The sequence below is a fragment of the Dendropsophus ebraccatus genome, chromosome 1 (genome assembly GCF_027789765.1).
Source record: "Dendropsophus ebraccatus isolate aDenEbr1 chromosome 1, aDenEbr1.pat, whole genome shotgun sequence".
NCBI classification, from domain to species: Eukaryota; Metazoa; Chordata; class Amphibia; order Anura; family Hylidae; genus Dendropsophus; species Dendropsophus ebraccatus.
The window spans coordinates 75,006,798-75,027,968 of record NC_091454.1 but is presented as its reverse complement, the minus strand read 5'-3'; the positions used below and the strand labels follow the sequence as shown (position 1 = coordinate 75,027,968).

Below are 21,171 nucleotides of genomic sequence, written 5' to 3'. Positions count from 1 at the left end.
ACTGTGTGTGCTGGGGAGGAGGGTGTGCAGGGTGGGAGGGCATGGAGGAGGACGCTGAAGGGACTGGGCGTGATTCTGTGTATGTGGGACTGTATACTGGATGGACCAGGATAGGTGACCTCTTTTCACACTAGCCCCAGCATTAGACTGGGTTCACACTTAGGTTTGGGTCTCGGCCCGTTTTCTGCTTCTGATCATTTTGGCATATATTGCATCATGTGATGCACGATGGAGCCTAAAAATTGTTATATATCCAGATGAATCATGTGACATTATGGCTCCATTCATACATTATCTCACACGTGCAGTTCATATGGCCCCATACACACATCTGGAGGTGTTACTGATCTGTTTTGGGACATGTTGCGTCACACAAAAAATTGTGCATCTGTGTCACCTATATGACAGCTACTGAAACACCTTCCTAATCCTGTGTGCAGGTGCAGGTGCGGGTCCGTAATCACAGACAGGGTTACTGATGTGTGATTGGAACCTAAGGATGCAGTCATACAGGATCTGCTGCAGATATCAGTGTAACTAAATGCATCAATTTACAGCAGATATCAATGGGACTAAATGCATGCATCAATCCCGCCAGCCTCAGTGTCAAACAATGTGTCTATGGGAGGACTTGCGCTCCTCTGCTCTCAGAATTTACATGTCAATTCTTTGAGCAGAGAGTGGAGACAGGCGAGCCCCCCCATAGACACACTGACACTGAGGCAGGCGGGATTCCACGGTGGAGAGCTCCGCTTCTTAATTCCGCCAAATTTGCTCAGTGCGAACATACCCTATGGGTGGGTTCACACTACGGAATTCTCGCGGATAAACTCAGCGGAATTCCGTCAGTTGTCCGCGCGCACGGCCGCACGCCTTTCCGCCGGCTCCATAGACACCATTCTATGGGCCGGCGTATTCCGCTATCCGCCGAAAGAACTGACATGTCACTTCTATCGGTGGATAGCGGAATACACAGGCCCATAGAATGGTGAAGAGTCAAAAAGGCCATTGTAGATCCTTCAACCATACCCTGTCCCCCTCTCTGACATGGGACTGGCCTTTCTGCTCCCTAACCACCATCTGCAGACTACACCTTCAGAAAAAGTGTTGCTTCCCTAGAAATGGATCTTTGACTTCCGTCATATACTGATCGTGTTTACATCTAATTTGTTGTAAAAACAACTTTTGCTATTGGTGGTTCATGGCCATTTTGGCTAGCTGTTTGCATTTTCCCATTTTTTTCTACTTTATTTCATTTTTATTTATTTATCCAGTTTTTTTCTTTTACTTTTTTGTGAAGCTGTTTAAATAAAAAAAATACTTTGCTTATCCAACCTCCTTGCTGATACACTAGAGCAGTGCTTCTCAAACTGTGAGGCGGGCCTTACCAGTGAGGCGTCCCCTAGTTGTTGGTGAGGCCCAGCTGTGGAGGCAGTTTTCACAAAAGTAACTATGATCTGCACAGTCCTTTTACTGTTTGCAAAAATCTTCATTTTAGCAACATTATTAATTCATTTCATACTTGCTTTATTAGTATATAGAACTTGGGAGATGGGTGAAAGGTAGCTCTGGCATTACTTTCAGCTTTTAAATGGACTTTCACCACGGATAGTGAGGCCCAGACACCCTCTTGGTCAGTCTGGTGAGGCCCCAGCATTGCCTTGGTCTGTTGGGTGAGGCTCCAGTAGAAAAAGTTTGAAAAGCACTGCACTACAGTAACTGTACCAAATTGGTCCTACCCTTCTACCTATTTCAACCACCTGATACTTTATATCATTGGGTCCCTTGATGCCATTGCTGTATACATTAAAGGGAATCTGTGTCTAGGTTTATTTTGCCTTAAATGAAGACAGCATAAACTAGTGACAGAAATGCTGAACAGATTGGTGTATTACTTGTATAATTCTGTTCAGCCGTTCTCCTAATATGCAGGAGAATAGGATTCTTGCCACACCCCTCCCCCTAGCTGCTGATCGACAGTTGACTGCCTGTACACAGAATGGATATATAACTGCCAATCAGCAGCTGGTGGGCGGGGCTTTTTGCTTCTCATGAATATCCAGGACTAATAAATGGTTGTGCACTTCTGAAGGGGATCAAGTCTATGGATCCTTAACTCCAATTGTGTCGGTCCTATTTTTTTTATGGAATGGGTTTGTCGCCACACATGGATACATTTTAAAATGGATGTGTGGATGGCCCTATAGAAATCAGTTAGTGCTTTTTTCTGTCCCTAAATCAGGATCCTGACAGAAAGTACAGATGTATGGATGAGGCCTAACTAATAAAAGTGTTATAAAAAGGAGACACATGATACCTTACTTAAAGTGACACTGTCACCCCCTTTGTGCATTCTGACATCTCTACACAGGTGTAAAGGGTAAATTTAGCGGTTTTCATACCTTATTTTATATCATACGTCATGGTGCTTGTTCAAGTAAAAAGTCATCTTTTATCAACTGCAGATTGTGTTAAGTGGGCGGGGCATAGCGGCATTATCACCACTTAGCCCCGCCCACAACGCTACAGTTGGCTCCGCCCCTTGTCGGCCATTGGAACAGGCTGGCAGAAAGGTCTAGACCCCACCCCCTTTACATCGGCCAACCAATGGGCGACGAGGGGGCCAATTGTGCTGTTGTGGGCGGGGCTAAGTGGCGCTAATAAAAATCTTTTTAGTACATTCTGGGAGCACAGACATATAAAAGGTACCATGTTTCTTCTTATGGATTCTCTTTAGGGGTTTAGGCTACTCCCTCTATAACTGCTTATGAGGCCCTTAATCTTATACCCTCTCCACAGGATAGAGAATAAATAAGAGATTGTGGAGGGCCTGACCTCTGTACCATAAAACTCTGTATAATGCCATATACATGTGTATACCCTTTTACATGCTTATTTCTTTCAATAAAGGATTAAAGAAAAAAAGCTCATATACTATAGCTAATGTAGCAGAAATAACATTGATAACAATTCAGCAAGGTTTCTTCTCACTGATTGAAATCATTCCTGATTGTATAGAAAAACACATAAACATGGAAAAATGTTCTTTTTTATTGTACATTGACTGAATTACACATTTGTTTTCCAGCTTTGCACCAGCAGAATCACTTTAATAAGCAGTCACCAACATGTCTAACAGTGAATTAAATATTGCTGTAGTTTTGCTTTTTTGAAGAAAGAAAACAGTGATCTAACATTCTTGTAATCTATCAATGTTACGTAAGCAGTTCAGTTCATTGCCAACAAGTCAAGTGCTGTGCTTCTCCGAGGAAGGATGCCAATAATCCATACCAAGTCTTGAAGTAGAAAAAGCCCCAAACCAAACTTTAAGCTCATCCATCCCTCTCTAGACCAACTCATGCAATAATCATATTAACACAGAAAGACAGCAGACAGAAATTGACTACATTTCTATAGATGCGGCATCAGAGTCAAACACGTTCACACTGTTGTCCAGATTAATGCAGTAGAAAAGCAGCTGAGTGTCTGGACTTGCTCATGCTCTCTCCTTCTTACTTGCATCTAGCTCTCGCATATAAGAGTCGATGACAGACAGTGGTACACCTTGCATTAGAAGGCGGAAAAATGTCACTCCACCTGCAAACCAGAGTATATAAGGGGTTAGCATCCTCCTGATATCTCTGTATAATCACATGCTGATGGGTTGTTGTCCTGCTCGGTACATGACATTAAAGGAGAAGTCCGGCTGTTTTGAAAATCCAGCAGCTGGCAGGCCAGGGGGAAATTTGAGACAACAAATACTAACTTACCTCTCCCCGTTCCCGCGGTGAGTGGCAGGATCGGGCTTGAGACCCCCACTGGGCTCCAGGATCTCCTCCGTTGACACATCACAACCTGGCTGATGGAGTGGCCGCTCAGCCAGTCAATGACTGGAGGGGGACGCCCCTCTGGTCACTGATTGGCCGAGAGGCCACTCTATGAACCAGGACAGGCCTTTTCCCCCCGAGTCGCGACGTCATCACAGCGCGGGGGAAAATGCCTTCCGGCATGGGTTCCGCCACTCTCTGCGGGCATGAGGAGAGGAAAGTTCATACTTGTAATCAATTTCCCCCTGTCGGCTGCCGGATTTTCAAGACGTCCAAACTTCACCCTTAAATATTGTAATCATAGATTATTTTATATAACTTAGTGTCATGTCCTAAAGATCCATCCAGTCCATGCAGTTAAGAAAAACATATCCATGCGGAAATTTCCCTTGGAAAATGAAACCTAATCCTCACAAAGGTAATGTAGACAATTGCCCAGGATTATTAATCTGTCTGAAGCCAAAACTGTACTTCCCCACAGCAACCACAGCTTAGGTTTCATTTTACCAGAGCACATTTAGCTAGGTAAGATAACAAGTGGTTGGCTGCTATGGGCAAAACCAAACAGTTTCAGGTAAATTGATAAATCTGGACCATTGTCTAATCGTAGCAGAATAAATTGGCCCACATTTCCAAAGTAGCTAATGTCTCTATGGCAGTTTTGCTTAAAGTGACTCTGTACCCACAATCTATCCCCCCCAAACCGCTTGTACCTTCGGATAGCTGCTTTTAATCCAAGATCTGTCCTGGGGTCCGTTCGGCAGGTGATGCAGTTATTGTTTTAAAAACAACTTTTAAACTTGCAGCGCTGTGTCTAACGGCCGGGGCTTACATTTGTATATGCATTAGGCACCACCTCTCCGTCCTTCCTCCCCACCCTCCTCATGATTAGGAATGCTCCAGGCAGATTGCTTCCTATTCCCCAGCTTTGTGCATAATGAACATGGGCTGGATCGTTAAGACACCTGTGCAAAGCTGAAACAGCAGTAAATGTTCCTGGATCATTCCTAATGCTGAGGAGGGTGGGGAGGAGGGAAGGAGAGGTGCGCCAGCCTAATGCATATACAAATGTAAGCCCCGGCCGTTAGACACAGCGCTGTAGGATTAACCCTTTGAGGACCAGGCCCAAAATGACCCAGTGGACCGCGCAAATTTTGATCTTAGTGCTTTCGTTTTTCCCTCCTCCCCTTCTAAGAGCTCTAGCACTCTCAGTTTTCTATCTAAAAGCCATGTAAGTGCTTGTTTTTTACAGGAATAGTTGTACTGTGTAATGGCGTCATTCATTTTACCATAACATGTATGATGGAATCCCAAATATATTATTTATGAAGATATAAATAGGTGAAATCGTAAGAAAGAATGCAATATGGTAACTTTTGGGGGGTTCCTGTGTCTACGTAATGCACTATATGGTAACAGCGACATGATACCATTATTCTATAGGTCAGTCTGAACACAACCATATGCAGGTTACACAGATTCTCTAATGTTATATATATATTTTTTTATGAAATCCTTTTTTTTGGCAATTAAATATTAATAAAATGGGCCTATTGTGACGCTTATAACGGTTTTATTTTTTCACCTATGGGGCTGTATGGGTTGTCATTTTTTCCGCCATGATCTCTAGTTTTTATTAATACCATATTTGTGAAGATCGGACGTTTTGATCACTTTTTATTGATTTTTTTTAATATATAATGTAACATAAAATCGGTAATCTGCGCACTTTTTCCCCTCTTTTCGTGTACGCCGTTTACCGGTCGCAATGGCGCTTGTTATATTTTAATAGATCGGACAATTACGCACGCTACGGTATATTATATGTTTATCTATTTATTCATTTTTATATGTTTTATTTATATAATGGGAAAGGGGGGTGATTTAGACTTTTATTGGGGGAGGGGCTTTGGGGTAGTGTAATAGTGTTTTGAACTTTTTTTTTTTTACACTTTTGAAGTCCCTTTGGGGGACTTCTACATACAGTACTTTGATTTATACACTGATGAATGCTATGCCATAGGCATAGCATTGATCAGTGTTATCGGCGATCTGCTCATTGAGCCTGCCTGTGCAGGCTCAGTGTAGCAGAGCGCCGATCGGACCGCATGGAGGCAGGTAAGAGACCTCCAGCAGTCCGTTTCAACGATCGGGACCCCCGCAGTCACACTGCGGGGGTCCCGATCGGTAAGTGACAGGGGACTCCCCCTGTCACTTACACTTAAACGCTGCGGTCGCGCCGCGATCGCGGCGTTTAAGGGGTTAATGACACGCGGCAGCGCGATCGCTGCAGCGTGTCATTACCGGTGAGGTCCCGGCTGCTGATTGCAGCCGGCCCCCACCTCCTATGAAGCGCGCTCCGCTCCGGAGCGCGCTTCATAGCGGGAATAACACCCATGACGTAAGGTTACGTCATGGGTCGTCTGGGGACAGACTTCCATGACGTAACCCTACGTCCAGGGTCGTCTAGGGGTTAAAAGTCGTTTTTAAAACAATAACTGCATCCCCTGCCGAACGGACCCCAGGACAGATCTTGGATTAAAAGCAGCTATCCGAAGGTACAAGGGGTTTGGGGGGTCAGATTGTGGGTACAGAGTCGCTTTAAATGTACTTGAAAGGAAAACTAACAGCAGGTTAGAAGAAACAGGAGGTAAATGTTTTTTTTTCTGTCTTCATTTTCCCTTACTAAGAAAGTGTTACACTTACCTTTTGCAGTGAACTCAAGCTGAAGTATTTGGCAAACCTGATGTAAGTGTCTTAAAGGGGTACTCCAGCGGGGGGGGGCACTTTTTTGCTGGGACTGGTGAGGAGGTGGCCGAGGGAAAAGACGTCCACTCACCTCCCCGGTTCCAGCGGCGGGCCCCGCTTCGGTGCCCGGTTCCTTGCCGCTTTCGGGTGTCTGACTCTGGCCCGAGACGTGACGTCTCAGGTCCGCTCAGCTACTCAGTGAAGGAGGAGGAATCCGTTTCAAGTCCGCTTCGGTGCCCGGTTCCTTGCCGCTTTCGGGTGTCTGACTCTGGCCCGAGACGTGACGTCTCAGGTCCGCTCAGCTACTCAGTGAAGGAGGAGGAATCCGTTTCAAGTATCGTCTCGGGCCCGCGTCAGACACCCGGAAGCGGCCGGGCACCGGAGCGCCGCGAAGCGGGACCCGCCGCTGGAACTGGGGAGGTGAGTGGACGTCTTTTTTTTCCTCGGCCACCTCCTCCCCAGTCCCAGCAAAAAAGTGCCCCCCCCCCGCTGAAGTACCCCTTTAAAGTCCTTTTATACGGCCCAATATGGGGCCATGCAAGGAAATAAATGTGCGCAGTGCCATCAGAATTTATTTTGTGTGGCCATTTAAATATATTGCTATCGGCTGCATTTCCCCTGTTTACACATGTAGATGTACGTTCGATAACTATAAATTTTGAAGCCACACAAAAGATGCGATCACCCGATGAGTAAGCGTTTTCCCACCTCTTGGCTGATCGCTAACACTTTCACATTTTCTAGCAACGCTCCATGCCGATAACCGACTTGTATAAGAGGGCCCTTAGGGTAGATTCATACGTAGCAGATTTTCTCACAGAATATACAACTATTACATCTGGCAGCAAGCACATAAACATCTGCAAGCTCCAATCAAATGAATGGGACAGTCAAAGTAATCTTTGCATCCACATGTCTTGTGAATGCATCCTTATGCTTCTGGGTAAAGGCTCTTCCATTAACAAAAATCCCTTTCAACTATTGTTTTTTTTATATCTGATCAGAGCTTGATGTCAACCAGTACGGTTGTTATTACAGCCCTCAAAAGTATTTTACTAGTGTTGAGTGGATCTGTCAAAATGTTAGGGAACAGCAACGTTATCCAAACCTGAGCGCTTGACATTTAATTCCATGTGCCTTCAGAAGTTGGATGCTGCCCTAGCTAGTTGTGCTTCTCTGGTGAGTACTTTATTCATACTGCTGATTATTTGGAGGGATAAAAATCTAGCCACTAGAAGTGCCAGCCTGATCAATGGTCCAAACACCAGCCTAGATCCCTAGATTAGGATATTAAAGCGACTCTGTACCCACAATCTGTCTTCCCCCCAAACCACTTTGGATAGCTGCTTTTAATCCAAGATCTGTCCTAGGGTCTGTTCGGCAGGTGATGCAGTTATTGTCTTAAAAAAAACAACTTTTAAACTTTCAGCCCTGTGCCAAACGGCCGTGGCTTAGAGTATCTGCGCCCTAACTTTGCACCACCCCTCTATCCCTCCTCCCCACCCTCTTAATCATAGGGAATGCCACTGGCAGTATTTTTCCTATTCCTCTGCAGTGAACACTGCACAGGTGCATTAACGATCCAGCCCATGTGCAGTGTTCTCGCAGCTGATAAATAGGAGAAAATCTGCTTGGAGCATACCTAATGATGAAGAGGGCAGGGAGGAGGAAGAGAGTGGTGGTGCAAGCCTAATGCACAGACACTCTAGGCCACAGGCGCTTGGCACAGGGCTGCAAGTTTAAAAGTTGTTTTTTAGTACAATGACTGCATCACCTGCTGAACGGACCCCAGGAAAGATCTTGGATTAAAAGCAGCTATCCAAAGGTACAAGCGGTTTAAGGGAGTCAGATTGTGGGTACAAAGTCGCTTTAAAGTTAAGTAATAAAACTTTTGCTGCATGGTGGAAGTTATAAGCTTACTGTTTCAGTATTGAGTTAAATGTAGACCTCATATACAGTAAGCTACTAATTTATCACTAATGATGGCTGCAGGCAGACAGAAGTCTATTATTTACAGGCTATGTACACTTTTGAAATGGAAAAAAAAATGATTTTTCCATATGTTTGTGCTTACCTTTAGTTATAAATGCTGCACTAAGTTTGAAGCCTGAGACTCCTCTTAGCCTGCTCTCACAGTAATATATGTTGGATAGAAAGTCTGTGTGTTCAGTAGCCTACAGTTTGCTATTGTTGCTCTGCTTTCTCTTTACAATTTTTCAAAGCCCATTGGATTCTCCCATGCAAGTGCCTTTTGTGTGCTTTACTTCCTATCTACAGTGTTTATAAAATACCTTCCAAGTATGCTCTCCCTTCTATCCACACTTTGTGCTGCTTAATACTACTCTGTCCTCGATTGCAGCTGTTCTTAAGGCTGGGTTTATGCATCTGTGATGTACGGCTCATTTAATACGAACAATAAATTAAACAATAAAAAAAAATCAGTGCAAAGGGGATAAAGAGACTATGAGTCACTTGCTTATGTAGTTTTGTTGTGTGAATTTCCTATGTCGCTTCACAGAGCTCATTGGTTCTGATACATGGAAAGTATATGTATTTAGGAATTAAGCTTAATCTACTGTATGCATATACTATGGTATATGTATATGTCTGTGTATTACATCTCAGCAATCCATTGCTAATATCATTACATGTAGATTAATCGATTAATCTACTATTATTATTTCATGTGGATGATACAGCTATTACATACACTACATGGCACATGTAGATGTACAGTATCAGCTGTCATGTACACATGATCTGTAGATTAATCTGCTACTTTAGATATCACATGTAGCTTACTTTGCCATCATGTCTATATCCCAAGCAGTAGCAGAAAGTTTTATCATCTACATATGTAAATTAAAATGGACATATGAAGATAGATAATTTTAGTTGAGAAATAAAGAAATTAATTTTAGAAGCAGGGTGTGTCATTAGAATATATAGTCTTCTTGGGCTTGTCTATATCAATCCAACCTGTAGAATGGACACGTAGCTCTTTTTAGGTAATATTAAAGAGTCTGGGGTCTTACTTGTACCTGGCCACCATTATGGTTCTGAAATCTATGGAATTTGTAATAATAGATAATTGAATCTGATTCTAAATTATTTCTAGAACATATTCATATTTATCTGGAGTATTCAGATATTGTGGAGGGAATATACAGAAATTCAAGTTGTCAAGTTTCCACATATTGTAACTTACTTTTGCAGCACCTTGTGACTGAGAAAACCAGAGAGAAGTAGTATTATTAGTAGTAAAATGTTGGATCATATTTGTAACAGTGATGCAACATCAACACTATGTTAGCTTATGATGCTGGCTAATGTTAGGTATGGAAGCAATGTTTTGCATGAAAAGACATAAGCTTCATATGACATGACCATATGAAAGCTTACCTTAGGTGACAATATACATTCAATAATCCTTATTGTGCAACTAAGGGAGAGAGAAAGAGAAGTAATGAACATTTAGATGCTAAGAAAGAACGTAGTGATTACTGAATGGAGCGGGCTATGATGTCATGAGAGCTTAGTAAGTATGGTCAAAGCTTATGAACAATGGAACCCAACAATATTTCATAAATTAATAACTGATATTATTAATACACACAGATAAAACTAAGCACCAGGTTAACCTTTCAGAAAAAGGTGAGTTTAATAAGATTTTATATATATATATATATATATATATATATATATATATATATATATATATATATATATTCTATTGTATAGGGACACACATCAAACTTAATATTTAAATATACATATATACTGTATTGTACTAATAATATATATGCATAATTTAAATAAATATATATATATATATATATATATATATAGATTCCTTTGTCTTTTAAATTAGAATTTATTTACAAAGACTGCATTTAGATTACCAGGGACTTGCTGACACTGTCTGACTTCAGTTAATTGTGGGTCAAAGTTATAAAAAGAAGCCAAATACAATTCTTTGGGATGGACTGTATTATCTTCCAAATTTCAGGTATTGTGCAAAATAATAGATCAATTTAACTTGATCAATAGTTAGGCTATGTTCACATAACATATAGTTTTGTAAAACCACGCCCGTTGTACAACGGCCATGATTATTATGAAAATATACGTGCCTTTGCTGCCTATGGGATCCCTGCCGGAGCATATGCACATAGTATACGCTCCAGCCGGGATCCCTAGCGGCGCCACAAACAACTGACATGTCATGGCATGAGAACTCTGCGGTCCAAAAGGGATAATGTTTTCAGAGACCGGCCGTTCCATGACCCGGCCGGGGTCACGGAACAGCCGGTCTATTACGCTATATGAACATAGCCTTACATTGTGACATTACGGGCCTGATATAGCATAAAATGTTTCCTATAGTAACCAGCCTGATTAAAGGGAACCTGTTGCATTGCACATGCAGTCCTGTCTGTGGGCAGCATGGTATGGAGTTTAGCAGATTGATCTATATATTTGTGGGAAAATATCATTTATATTTTGTTCTTTCTAATCTTAGGAGTGAGCGTTCCCACTTAGTAATATAGGGAACTGGACTCCTAAGCATAGAAAAGCAGGGATTTAAATTAAAAACATTTTTATGAACGTTTTCCCACAAAGGTGTATAATAATCATCATTTGCTTACCTGCTTCTGCTCTATAACATGCTAAACGTAGAATAGACACCATGTTCAACATGACAGGTTTTTCTATGTGCAGTGATGCCTCTAAACTAGGCTTGGCACATGAGCTTTATTATGTATTACTCATAACTTTGAACAAGGCATTGTCAACATGAATTTATTTGAAGCAATACATGTTGTGCTCATTTTTGCTGTTAAGAATCATACCAATTGTTATAAAAATTGTTCATGGTAAAGTAATTCGACAGATGGACACGTTTTACCATGAAACACGATTTGTAATCTGGTCTCGGATTACAAATGCCAATTTTACATGCAAGGTATGGCTTAACGTGAGCAGAGATTATTTATTTGCGAGGTATCAATGAATGTAATATTTGTGTGGTAAACCTGCTTCTGTTTCCATAAGCCGAATGGTTCTCCGCCTATTGAGCCTGTAGAATTAGAACATTTCAAATGATATATATGGAATTGTTTTAGTAGTTTCTGGCTAATAAGCCATTTTCTATAGGATTAACGTATGCCATCTGGAACACTCTATTTCACTCTTAACATGGGTAATCTTAGAAGTGCATAGCTCAATAAATTAGTAAATAAAATCTGAAAAAATGGGGAAGATTTATCAAACATGGTGTTAAGTGAATCTGGCTCAGTTGCCCCTAGCAACCAATCAGATTCCACCTTTTATTTTCCAAAAAGTCTGTGAGGAATAAAAGGTGGAATCTGATTGGTTGCTAGGGGCAACTGAGCCAGTTTCACTTTACATCATGTTTGATAAATCTCCACCAATGTGTGTTGAACTACTACATTCCTAGATGAGGTGATATTCTAAAATGGGGATAGTAGACTTTTTTTTTAGATTCTGTTTACACTTCTAGTCTATTATCTCGAATAGAACAGCCTAGTATATAACCTAGAAACCTAGCAATTTATTGGTGAATGGGATCTGTCAAGTTTTGTAGTATTTGATATGGATCCTATGAAGAACAAAAGTCTAAACAGATCCTTAAATACATATTTCAAGCAGGATCAGGTCCCTTAGCATAAGACGTAATAACTGAAATACTATAAAAGAGGAAAAGAGGGAAACTCTAAATATATCAAGGCAAAGATGGCTCTGAAGCCTTTTAGTTAAGTAATGGTTTAAATATTTGCATAGTGGCCATTTATCCAGTGATTCTAAGCCTGGAAAATGGCATTTGACCACCCCCATAGGGATAGTTTTCCATACCATATTGGGAGTAAAATCTCTAGAAAACACTGTGGGTTTTTTGCAGGTTAGTAGGAAAAGTGTGCTTGTTATATAGTTTTGTGTAGCTACAGGAAAAATAAATATTGCCCCGTGCATACAAAACATAGCATACATTAAGCAACTTGATATATTGATATTTTCACCACAAGAGACATAACCTGTCAAAATATATTTAAAACTGATATTAAAAAAAAAGCATTCAAAAGTTACTTTTACATGAAATACATTGTTAGGGTATGTTCACACTGAGTAAAATATAGGATACTGGGGCAGGCTGGATCCCAAGGTGGAGAGCTCTGCTGCAGAATTCTGTCGAATTTTCTCAGTGTGAACATACCCTAATAGAACTGCACTTAGCAGGGACCTGTAAAAGGAAAACAATGTCTACAAAAGATTGCTACCATGGCCAGATGCGAGTAGTGTTCAGTGATGGTATCATGCCTTTAGGTAGAAGGGTTACTAAAGAACCATATTTATTGCACAAAATATTAAATATAATTTGTCCCCTTCTTTGTAGCTATTTGGCTTAAAAAAATTCCTTCATGTAAATGCACAATTAAGAAGTGACATATAAATGGAATTTTACAGGAAAAATAACAAAATTCTATAATACTACCTAAATTTGTATGCGTCTATGCCTAAGATAATTGTGAGACCATTAATCTTAGAATAAATCTTACCTTTCACTTCAAGTTTGCAGTCAACCTCAGCCTCACCAAAATCATTGACTGCCTTGCATGTGTACGTCCCACCATCATATGGGCTTGGCTTACGTATCTCCAGTGTGCATACACTTTGGTTGCTAAACATTCTGTATCGGGGGTCATTCATTATAACCACTTTATTTTTCATCCAGGTAATTTTAGGCTACAGGCAACAGAAGAGATTACTTGAAAGATTATTATGTTTTTTCTGTGTATCTACACATGAGCCACACATGCTTCCCCTTATGTACTCTACAGTAAACTTTTTGAAAAACTTTTAATCAACTGAATGTTCATAGAAAGCTTGTGGCTTTTTTGATGTAATGTTTGTTTCTTAACACCTATTGTCTAAATCCTAAGTCACAAAATTTAAAAAGCTAACAAATATAAATGTGTAAATTTAGAAAACAAAGAATAAAATACATTCATAAAAGTTACTTTATATTTTACCTTTGGATTTCCACGTACGCTGCAGTTTAGTGTTGCATTGTATCCAGCAATGGCAACTGTATTGACTAAGGGGTGAGTAAATTGTGGAGCTTCTGTGAAGTCAAAATCGGAGTACTCTGGACGCTTATAAGGTTTACCTAGTAGAGAAAGTAAAATATGTCCATGGAAATCTACAAAATGTTATGATACACAGGTTTAATACTAGGGAAGTTCCAGTACCAGATTACATAGCTAGATTGTAGTAGGAATGATCCACATTACATAGGTAGATTTTACTAGGAATGGTCCAGACATCATAGCTAGATTATACTATGATTGGCCCTGACTACATAGCTAGATTGTACTAGGAATAGTCCAGACTGCATAGCTAGATTGTACTAGGAATGGTCCACATTACATAGGTAGATTTTACACGGAATGGTCCAGACTGCATAGCTAGATTGCACTAGAAATGATCCTCAATACATAGGTAGATTTTAGTAGGAATGTTCCAGACATCATAGCTAGATTATACTATGATTGGCCCAGACTACATAGCTAGATTGTACTAGGAATGGTACACATTACATAGGTAGATTTTACTAGGAATGGTCCAGACTGCATAGCTAGATTATACTATGATTGGCCCAGACTACATAGCTAGATTGTACTAGGAATGGTACTCATTACATAGGTAGATTTTACTAGGAATGGTCCAGACTGCATAGCTAGATTATACTATGATTGGCCCAGACTACATAGCTAGATTGTACTAGGAATGGTTCACATTACATAGGTAGATTTTACTAGGAATGGTCCAGACTGCATAGCTAGATTGTACTAGGAATGGTCCACATTACATAGGTAGATTTTTATTAGGAATGGTCCAGACATCATAGCTAGATTATACTATGATTGTCCCAGACTACATAGCTAGATTGTACTAGGAATGATCCACAGTACATAGCTAGATTGTACTAGGAATAGTTCAGACTGCATAGCTAGATTGTACTAGACACAATGTATGAACAACGGCTGTTGTTGCACTGAAAATCGAATTGATAATTGAATAATTGAATATTTCCACAGCCGTAACGAAAAAATGTGTTGCATTGAAGTCAATGCAAACAGAGGTCTGACAAGGACGGCGGTTGTTTTAATTGCAATAACAATTGCTTACCCACACTACTGTCCAACATTGTGTCATTGTGAGATATGTAACCAGACCTGGTGCAGCTTTTTTATTGAAGATTATTATGATAGAAAACTGATTATAACAACAGCAAAAATTTGTCTGTTTGCAATTGCAACAAGAATAGAACAGAAGTGTCAGCATCCACATGTATAATAGTTTTGTTTAATGACATTATGAGAGTAACCAAAGTCTGACCTTCCTTCTCAATAAGTGCACTGTTTGGTGTCTTTGTTGCTGTCTCACTGAGGCCACACATATTTTCGGAGAAAACTCGGAAGTAGTATTCATTTCCTATCACAAGATCAGAAATGGTTGCACTTGTTCTATGGTAATGCTCCAGAACTGTAAACCATTCCTGAAAATACAGCACAATGGTCAAACATGACAGTCAGTAATAAAGGAACATATAGTCATAGAAAGATGATTTTCAAATGATTATGATGCCGTGTCAAGGCATCCATAAAAAAGAATTTCTCTACAACTAGTGAACCTAGAGCCTCAGTCTATCTGAGTTAAGCAAGGTCATATCATGGATTGCACAGTCTGGGAGCCTAGGGTGAAAGTGCAATGACCAGATACCCTGTTAAGGCAGCAACACTACATAGTACATGTTACCACAGCAAGACTTTAAAAAGAGATGGTGGCAACTAGTGTCAGTACATTGTTGGCCAGAGTAGCATCTAAGATCTAACATTTGTCGGGATCACCTCTCCTATATCTGACATGTGGGATTCTGCTCTGCTTACACTGAGAAAACATAATGAGGGATGGCTACACATAGTGAAAATGGATGCAATCACGGATGGTTTTGAACGGATCTCAGATCTAGCTAACGACGTGAATAATGCCTTAGGGTCCTATTAGAAGAAGATATTTTTCCTTTTCTCCGAATAACAATAAACGATTACAAATGAACACTTTTGCTAATGGCCTAAAATCGTTCAACATAATACATGGAACGATAGCTGTTAGTTACTACGGTCATCATTACAATTATTCGTATACTTTATACTTCTCACTCCATCAAACAAACAAATGAGGTGTACATACACCGAAAGATTTGCGAGTGATTTTATGGTCAGCTCAAAAGATGCGATGAACGACATATGACCAAATTTTTATTCATTTGATCATTGCCTGGATAGACAAGTAAAAATTATTGCTTAAATTCTAACAATATAATGATTTTTCGCAAGTTAAATTTTCTGTGCCATAGGGTTCTTAGAGAAAGATTTTATATGCAGTTTACAATATACCATAAGATGTTATTTGCAGTAATTGTAAAGATTTATGTATTTATGAAATTGTATTGATTTCTTGCTTGTATTAAACAACAAACCATTGTTTTCTTATCAGCCTTCTGAATAGTGTATCCAGTGATAGCAGCATTGCCATTGTCTGTTGGTGGCTTCCATTCTAATGCAACATTCTCTCCCCAGACTTCTTCAATTACTACCGATTCCGGAGGTCCAGGCCGATCTAGATAAATCAATAAAGTTTTATTGATATTGGTTGTCTCCTCTACCTTTAGATTGCAAACCTGACAGGTCAAGGAACACTTTCAATCCATTTAAACTAATTAAATATATCTAAAAGATACAGGCAAAAGAAAGTAAGTCGAGAATTTTAATTTGTTTCTACCAAAACTATAACAAGAATATGTTGTAGGGTTAATGCATTGTCCATACTCCCATATTATGCCTCACTACCGAGTTGTATGGAGCAGTAATACAGCACCAATATAAGTCTGTTGAGTCTTACTGTACTTTTGTATACCACTGATCTGATACAAAAGAATACAGAGGTTTTTTTCAGATGGAATCCCAAAAAAAAACAAAAATCATGTTTTCCATATTCCATTGCTTCTGGTGTGGAAGGTTTGTATAATTCCATGCTGTACAAAGGCATCAAAAGGCCAGTAAATGATGCTTATGGGTTTATAGCTTTGGAAAAACAGTTCTGTAATATATAGCATATTGGTAAGAGTAAGATAAATACATACCAACAATCTGAATGTAAATTGATGCCTTATCTTGGAGGTTCTCAACTTTCACCTTCAAATCATATTTTCCAGAATGACTTTTCTCAGCTTTGCGGATGAAGATGATAGTATCACATTCAGTGTTGCGAATACTTATTTGTGTCTTGTCTACATGTGATCCATTCTTTTTCCAAGATACCTTAGGTCTAGGTTTACCCTGGTAATGAATTTATAAATATCATGTTACCCCCTGTGATCTATGATTCGGGAAGTGAACTAGAATTGCTGTGAAGCGCAGAGCTAGTTTTATTGGCCCATGCCATCTAGATAAAGATACTCATTGCACATCTAACTGAAACAGGCAGAGGGGACCCGCTGCAAGTGTATTTCCTATGGAAACTAGGCCTGGGAAAGAGTCATATTAAAATTTAAAACATGGTGTCATGCACAGAAACTATGCCACACTATTGTGTGTGAAAATGTGAACCTGCTGCTTCCCTTAAGATTTGCACATTCAGATGCTGCCACTTAGCAGCATTAGTGTCTACCCAACATATTTAACCACAGTTGTGGTGTCATCAGGGGTATGTGACACATGATACAAGATAACAGGTGTGCAAACTATAGTTATTATTTGGATGGCAGATCTGGCAACTAGAGATTTACAGTAATAATGAAGCAAAGCACTTTATTAGCTTGGCAGTAAGCTTATTGCTGGCTGCCATTGAAGTCCATGCAGCTCCGCTTGGCTGCTAGGAAAAGCTGGATCCAGTCCTGGGAAGAAGTTTCCCAGGACTGTGTCCAGCTTTACCAGGCACTCAGGGAGAAGCGGCACTTCAAAGGCAGCTGGCTGATAAGTTGACTGCTGAGCTTACGAAGCGGTTCACTTCGTTATTACTGTAAATTCAGTCATCTCTACTGGCAACTGTTGGAGTGATAAAAGTTAGAGCAATGTATCAATGCTTATTCAAGGAGATTGGAGAAATTGAAAAACAAAATACCAATGACCATGTTATTTTATCTTAATTTGGTATATGACATTGGTCACCACCCTCCAGTATTCAAGGTGATTACAAGAGATGGAGAACTGCAGGATGAAGACCATTAAAGGACAATACCGGTGAAAAGCTTTTTACCAGTAATTGAAACACATTACAAAGTTGTATTAGTTACATCAGCCCCCCCCCCTTCCCTATCTTTTCCCCCCTCAACCTCCCACCGGGAAGTGAAGTAAACTTGTTCTTCCCTAATGACTATTGACCCCAGGCTGCTTTGTGGCAGCCATTTTGTGACAATAAGAGAAACAGAATGGTGATCTTAGGGAGACCAGCCAAACAATAACACTGCCGGCTGCTAGTGAAAGTGCTCAATGCAGTGAAATCCTAGGTGCATTGCTCCCTGGGAAACATAAATATGCAAAAGAAGAGCCCGCGGAGCCTCATTGAAGAGTCTCGAAACACAGGACTAGCCAGAAATCCCTCCGGGAAGGGCTAGTTCTGTGTTTCCAGACTCTCCAATGAGGCTCCACAGGCTCTTCTTTTGCATATTTTGTGACAATGACATCATCAAGAGAGAGGCTGGTCTAAGCCCTGTTAGGCCAGCCTCCCTTGTCAGATGATGTAAGCCATCTGACAGTTCTTCAGAGTCAGACATCACAGGAGACAAAGCGCATCATGGGAAAGCCCAGACCAGGAAGTGAAGAAAAAATGAAGACACCAACTGGAGGTTTAGGGACCTGCAAACAGCAGGCTCAGGAGGGATGGTAAATGTGAAAACTATGTTTATGATTGACTGTTTTTTTTTTAATCAGCACCAGAGTTGTCCTTTAAAGCCCTATTACACAGAGCGATAATCTGCCAAATCAGGCAGGCTGATTGTTGTTTTTTAACATATTTAAAAATCATCACCCACCGACCATGCCTCGCTTTGTATAATATTGATGCGTGACTTACAACTGATGCTGGGTAAAGAAAAAAAACATTATATTTACCTGTTGAGGCTCCCCCGATGTTCTGCTGCCTTGTTCCTGTGTTCTCAGCTCACCACAGTTGCCGCCAGTACTTCCAAACCTGTCTCTAAAGTGACTGACTGCTCAGTCAATCACTGGCCATTGAGTTGGCTGTTACTTCAGAGATGGGATCAGAAGACCTCAAGGCGGCTGTGGGGAGCAGGTAACATAGGACCAAGGCTGGAGGACACCAGGGAAGCATGGACAGGTAAGTACTCTTTATCTTTTTATTATTTTTACACCAAAGCAAGGGCTTGACGGACAAAGCGATATCGATAATTAAAGGACAAGTGCCATGAAAAACTTTTTCCCAGTAATTGAAGCACATTACAAAGTTATATAACTCTGTAATATGCTTCAATCACCTATCTGCCTCCCTTCCCTGTCTTTTCCCCCCTCCACCCCCCACCAGGAAGTGTCCTGACTCACACAGACCTGATTACTGTCGTCACCGTCACCAGGCAGCTCCTTCTTGTGAGGATGAGTCATCAGCAGGAGGGCTGCTCTAGGTCCTGTTACACCAGCCTCCCCCTCCCCTCCTTGTCAGGTGACTCTGCTTGCTCAGCTTATCTTCTCTAGTGACATGACTCCTTCACTGAGTCCAGGGCAGCAGGAGAGAGGGTATGAGGGGAGGGGGGAGCTGCCTAAGTGCCGTAGTCAGTCTGAGGGAAGATAAGCAAGTGACATGTGACAAGTGATGGCTTGCAGTTGTTCAGCCAATGGGAGCTGAGCAAGCCTGTCACCTGACAAGGCAGGGGAGGGGGAGGCTAGTGTAACAGGAGAAGGAGCTGAGAGAAGAGCTTGGTGACGGTGACGACAGTAATCAGGTCTGTGTGAGTCAGGACACTTCCTGGTGGGGGGTGGAGGGGGGAAAAGACAGGGAAGGGAGGCAGATAGGTGATTGAAGCATATTACAGAATTATATAACTTTGTAATGTGCTTCAATTACTGGGAAAAAGTTTTTCATGGCTCTTGTCCTTTAAGCCGTGTATCAGCTCAGTAAGTGAACAATGTATAGCAGAACAATGTATTTAGTTTGAATTTGGTAAATGCATATTATAAAATATAACATATAAAGATGATCTAAACTTACTTGGAAAGGTATTACCAGATTTACAGCCTCTCCTACTTTTCGGATATAGGTTTGCTTTAGGTGCCTTGGAAGGCGGATCTTTGGAGGCACTAACAGAAAAAGGTAAACATACCATTAGAGTACAGAAAATTTTGTTAAAAAAAAAATCAAACATCTTTGCAAACCTAGGTTGACTCTCTGAGAAATGTTCCTAGAATCCACAGGGTTAGAGTCAAATCCTGTTTTCTTGTCAAATATAAACTCATGTTGTATAACTAGTTACAAAAATACAATTGCAAATTTACTTAAAGAGTCACTGTCGTATTTTTTTTTTTTTGCAGAAATCAATAGTCCAGGCGATTTTAAGAAACTTTGTAATTGGGTTTATAAGCCAAATCTGCCATTATCTGCATGTAAAAAGCCTTTTCCCAGGTCCCCCCCTCCTTCCTCTTTTTCATCCACTCTGAAAAATCTGAAAATTGTGACTTGTTGCAGGAGACGTCCCCTGTCTGCTCTAGGGAGAGGGGAGGGGGGAGGAGGAAGGAGGGAGTTAGCCGGCAGCAGAAAGCAGATAACAGAGGATTACAGGCACGGAGCTGGGTGACAGCTGTAATCTGAGCTCAGACAGGTCACTGGGGACTGTCACAGGAGATATCCCGTGAGGGATTTGTAGATTAACTCTTTGTTGTCCTGTTTTGGTCTTTTCTTTAGCTCTCTCCATAGGAGAACAATGAAGACAGGGGGGAGAGCTTCAAACTGCTTTTTCATGATAAAAAATGCATTTTTCGGATAATAAACCCAATTACAAAGTTTCTTAAAATCGCCTGGACTATTGATTTCTGCAAAAAAAAAAATTCACGACAGTGACACTTTAAAACATCATTAAATGTAAAGTAGTATTCACAATATAAAAATGAGATCTGTCTTTATTTTCTCACATAGGGTGCATAACGTCTTTATCTTACACAGGAATTCTGTCCACTTAAGAATATCTCTGTCTATAAATATGGATGCAATAGAGGGGACATCCTGTGGGGCCCTCCTCTGTCAACAACTTTGGAGAAACAAAGTGCTGCTTCCAATCTGCCTGGCAGTTTTTGCCAACTTACATTTCTACCCATGGGAAATGTGTATTTGTTGTAATAGTACCATGGCCCACCTATTTCTTACTAAGCCACTTACCTGAAACACCACCAGGTACTTTTACTAATAACTAATGGGCCTGCTCTCCATTCCCACTCCTACCTACCACTATGACCATAACACCATTATATGCACAGTACAAGCAGAGTTAGTTGTGCTACCAGCT

General features: G+C 40.7%; 1 protein-coding gene across 13 annotated transcripts in view; it reads right to left on the bottom strand.

Annotated features, from left to right (window-relative positions):
* Positions 1–3,031: 3,031 nt before the first annotated feature.
* Positions 3,032–21,171, bottom strand: part of MYBPC1 (myosin binding protein C1) — a 101,677-nt gene continuing 83,537 nt past the window's right edge. For 11 of the 13 annotated variants that reach the window (XM_069973270.1, XM_069973358.1, XM_069973364.1 and 8 more), the window contains 7 exons: positions 19,884–19,972; positions 16,804–16,999; positions 16,141–16,280; positions 14,997–15,156; positions 13,628–13,764; positions 13,154–13,340; positions 3,032–3,597 (listed from right to left, as the gene is read on the bottom strand). In XM_069973270.1, the coding sequence (XP_069829371.1) occupies positions 3,497–3,597; positions 13,154–13,340; positions 13,628–13,764; positions 14,997–15,156; positions 16,141–16,280; positions 16,804–16,999; positions 19,884–19,972 (1,010 nt within the window). In that variant the 3' untranslated portion in view covers positions 3,032–3,496. Of the gene's footprint in view, positions 3,598–9,977; positions 10,018–11,611; positions 11,656–13,153; positions 13,341–13,627; positions 13,765–14,996; positions 15,157–16,140; positions 16,281–16,803; positions 17,000–19,883; positions 19,973–21,171 lie in introns of all 13 variants that reach the window. The other 2 variants (XM_069973293.1, XM_069973330.1) reach the window with 2 other exon arrangements.